At 35.0% G+C, this 3,030-nt stretch overlaps 1 protein-coding gene across 1 annotated transcript; it reads left to right on the top strand.

The window, feature by feature from the left end:
- Nucleotides 1-775: 775 nt before the first annotated feature.
- On the top strand, nt 776-2,136 carry LOC311277681 (urokinase plasminogen activator surface receptor-like; the record flags this gene model as incomplete). The annotated part of the gene is made up of 5 exons (XM_084388052.1): nt 776-955; nt 1,041-1,157; nt 1,382-1,513; nt 1,707-1,814; nt 1,949-2,136. Exons 1-5 carry the CDS (start codon nt 907-909, stop codon nt 2,134-2,136), a joined length of 594 nt encoding a protein of 197 aa, XP_084244178.1. The 5' UTR covers nt 776-906.
- Nucleotides 2,137-3,030: the final 894 nt, after the last annotated feature.

Raw genomic sequence — 3,030 nt, 5'->3', positions numbered from 1 at the left:
TGCACTTGCTGTGTAGAGATTGCTGTGTATGATCCTTGCAAATATACATTTATGTAAATAATATTTTAATAGAAATATCTCACGAATGAAGTCTGCATAATACAAGGGTACATTATATGCAGACTCCATTCGTATAACGTGAGATATTTCTATTAAGAAGTAACCATTTTAAACCTTTTTTTCTGTGCTTTATTTATGTTAGACCATTTTTTTGTTCTTTAATTGGTTTGTATTTATTTTGAAGTATAGCTATTGTTCTTGCTTTCATCCTACATATATTAATATAGAAAGAAAAATGACCCAATAGCCTCCAGCATCCCTGTAACCTACAGATGACATGAAGCTTGGGAAATGCATGGATTACTTCTTTTAGTCATGTGCTTGAAAATGTGATCAAACTGATGAAACTGGTGTTCTAGATCATTAAAGGCTGTTTTTTCATAATGTCTCAAGTCTGATTGTTCCTGATTTCAGAGGAAATCAAACTTATGGTTATTACAATCCTTCAGTGTTTAAACTGGTTTCTCAATAACTTTCCACCCTCCTCCCCAAATGGCCACAAATCCCTAAAGCATATGTAAACTATATGATTTTCTTTCTTCTGCAGAACACAAGATCTTTTACTGTCTTTTATGTCTATGTTCTACTGAGGAAAAAAGTCATACAGGTTTTGAATGACATGAGGGCGAGTGAATGAACTATTAATTTAAGAATAGGTTTAAGTAGATCTGCAAAGTGCTTGTAATTTCCTTATCAAACTTCAATTTATTGTTAAGTGGCAAGTAAATTGTGTAATCTGAAGTTTCTGCTTCGCTACTTTCATTTTCTCATGAAGATCCTCCCCTTCTGATAAGCTATAAAAGGGCAAGAAACAGGTAAGTAATTACATTCTCCTCCTGATCGAATATGGATCTGCAAATCTCAGTTTTTCTCCTGTTCATTCTCTTCACTGCAGGTACGAAGACAAATAGTGTTTGTGATGTTACTGTTTACAAGTACAGATAATTGATGTCTCTTTCTTTATTTTTCTCTTCCTAAAGGACACTCTCTCAGCTGTTATGAGTGCGTGAATATGATGGGTTCTTGTGCCGATCAGACGTTAAAAACATGTCCCAGTGGATCTTCCAAGTGCATGAGTTTAACAGTGATACCACAAGGTAAGACCAGCATGACAGATCGAGTGGTGTAAGTGTAACTTCTCATATAACTGTGACTCGGTTTCTTGGCAGAATTTACTAAATCAATCACAGAATATTCTGTTTATTTCTGCTGTTTAATTTGTTTTCTATCCGATTGTTTTGATAAAAAACTTTTTTACATATTTATAATTATTCCATCAAAATAACATATGCTGGTGTTTTCTGTATCATTCATATTTTAGATCAATTTAGTTTCAAAACGAAGATTAAAAATTGTACTGCTGACTGTCAAAGTGGGTCCATGAACTTCGGCAATTCAAAGTTGTCTTCTTCCTGCTGTGACACAGACCAGTGTAACGTCCAAGATGCTCCAGGTATTGTGCTTTCCTGACCTTGTGCAAATGACTATCTTCTTTAAAGTCAACATTAATTTTTCTTACAAAGGACATTCAATCAGGATATAAAATGCATGGTGTGGCTCATCTGCTGTGAACTGATTGAATGGAGCAGCTAAAGGAGTGTTGTTACATTATATTATATATACTAGTACATGTTTTCCTCCTGTAGATCCCTCTAACATCCCCAATGGAAAGAAATGTTACTATTGTGATGCACAGAGCTGCTTAAACACAGTGAGTTGTTCAGGGACTGAAGATCGGTGTGTTAAAGCAACAGGTGAGGATCTGGAAAAGGATGAAGATTGTTGTTATTTTTGTTTCTCCACCATTAATTTTAAATATTTGATACAAATCACATACAGCAACTGCCAGCTTAGACTGATTCAACCTTTGTTTCTTTCTTTTCATCAGCGACTGTTGGAAGCCTGTCAGTTGTTATAAAAGGCTGTGCGACTACATCTATTTGTGACGCCACATTTATTCCTGGTATTCAGGGCGTCACATGTTGTGAGGGGAACCTGTGTAACGGGGCTCAGAGTGTCACCCAGAGCTTCCTGTTCCTCTGCTGTTCTCTGCTCTCCTACTTCATGATGCACTGAATACAGCAGATCTTCACATTCTACAATCAGACACTCTTTACTGAATATATAGCTTGTATTTTTCTGTACTAGACTGTGTTCAGATGTGATAAACTGAATTTATACAGGAAAATGTATGTATTCATCACCTTATTTCACAGTGCAATATTTTTTTCTTAAATAAAAAAGTACTAAATCATCATCATGTCCAAAAAAAACCTAGTATGATCATTATTTAATTATTAAAAAAGAAACATTTTTACCTGTTTTGCATTTGTCCTACAAACTGTTTGGGAGACTTTGACTGCCTGGATCTGAATCGTAATTAAATTAGTAAACAATTGAACCCCTCCGGGTGCCTGTCTGCTATCATATCTACATGGATTCTTTTGCATTTTTTGTACAAGTTCAAGAATTTCTCTTACAAGGAGAAATTCCTGACAATCAAGCAGAGCGTCGAAAAGTGAAACGGGCGTATGCAAATTTTATCATCAAAGGTAACTATGGCCCAGTTTCACACACAAGGCTTAGACTAAGCCAGGATTAGGCCTTAGTTCAATTATGGCATATAAGTAGCTCTTATAAACATGCCGTAGAAAAATAAACATGACTGGTGTGTATCTTGAGACAAAAAAAATAAAAAAATGGCACTGACATATTTTAAGATATATCAGTCACAGTGTTGCTTTCAGTTAAAACAACTCAAATATGCATTTAACTCTCTGGGCCTAGCTTATGCCTTGTCTGTGATATTTTATAATGAAAAAAAGAAGAAGAAGAGAACTGACTGACTGGGACAACCTCATGTGCTAAATTCACAAATTTGTTTAAAATATCAAGTTATGTTAACTGTATTTGTTCAGCTCCCATATCTGGGTATTAATATACAAGTGACTTTAATGTAGTTTAATCTGT

The sequence above is a fragment of the Rutilus rutilus genome (assembly GCF_951802725.1).
Source record: "Rutilus rutilus genome assembly, chromosome: 18".
NCBI classification, from domain to species: Eukaryota; Metazoa; Chordata; class Actinopteri; order Cypriniformes; family Leuciscidae; genus Rutilus; species Rutilus rutilus.
This window is presented reverse-complemented; position numbering and strand designations above follow the sequence as displayed.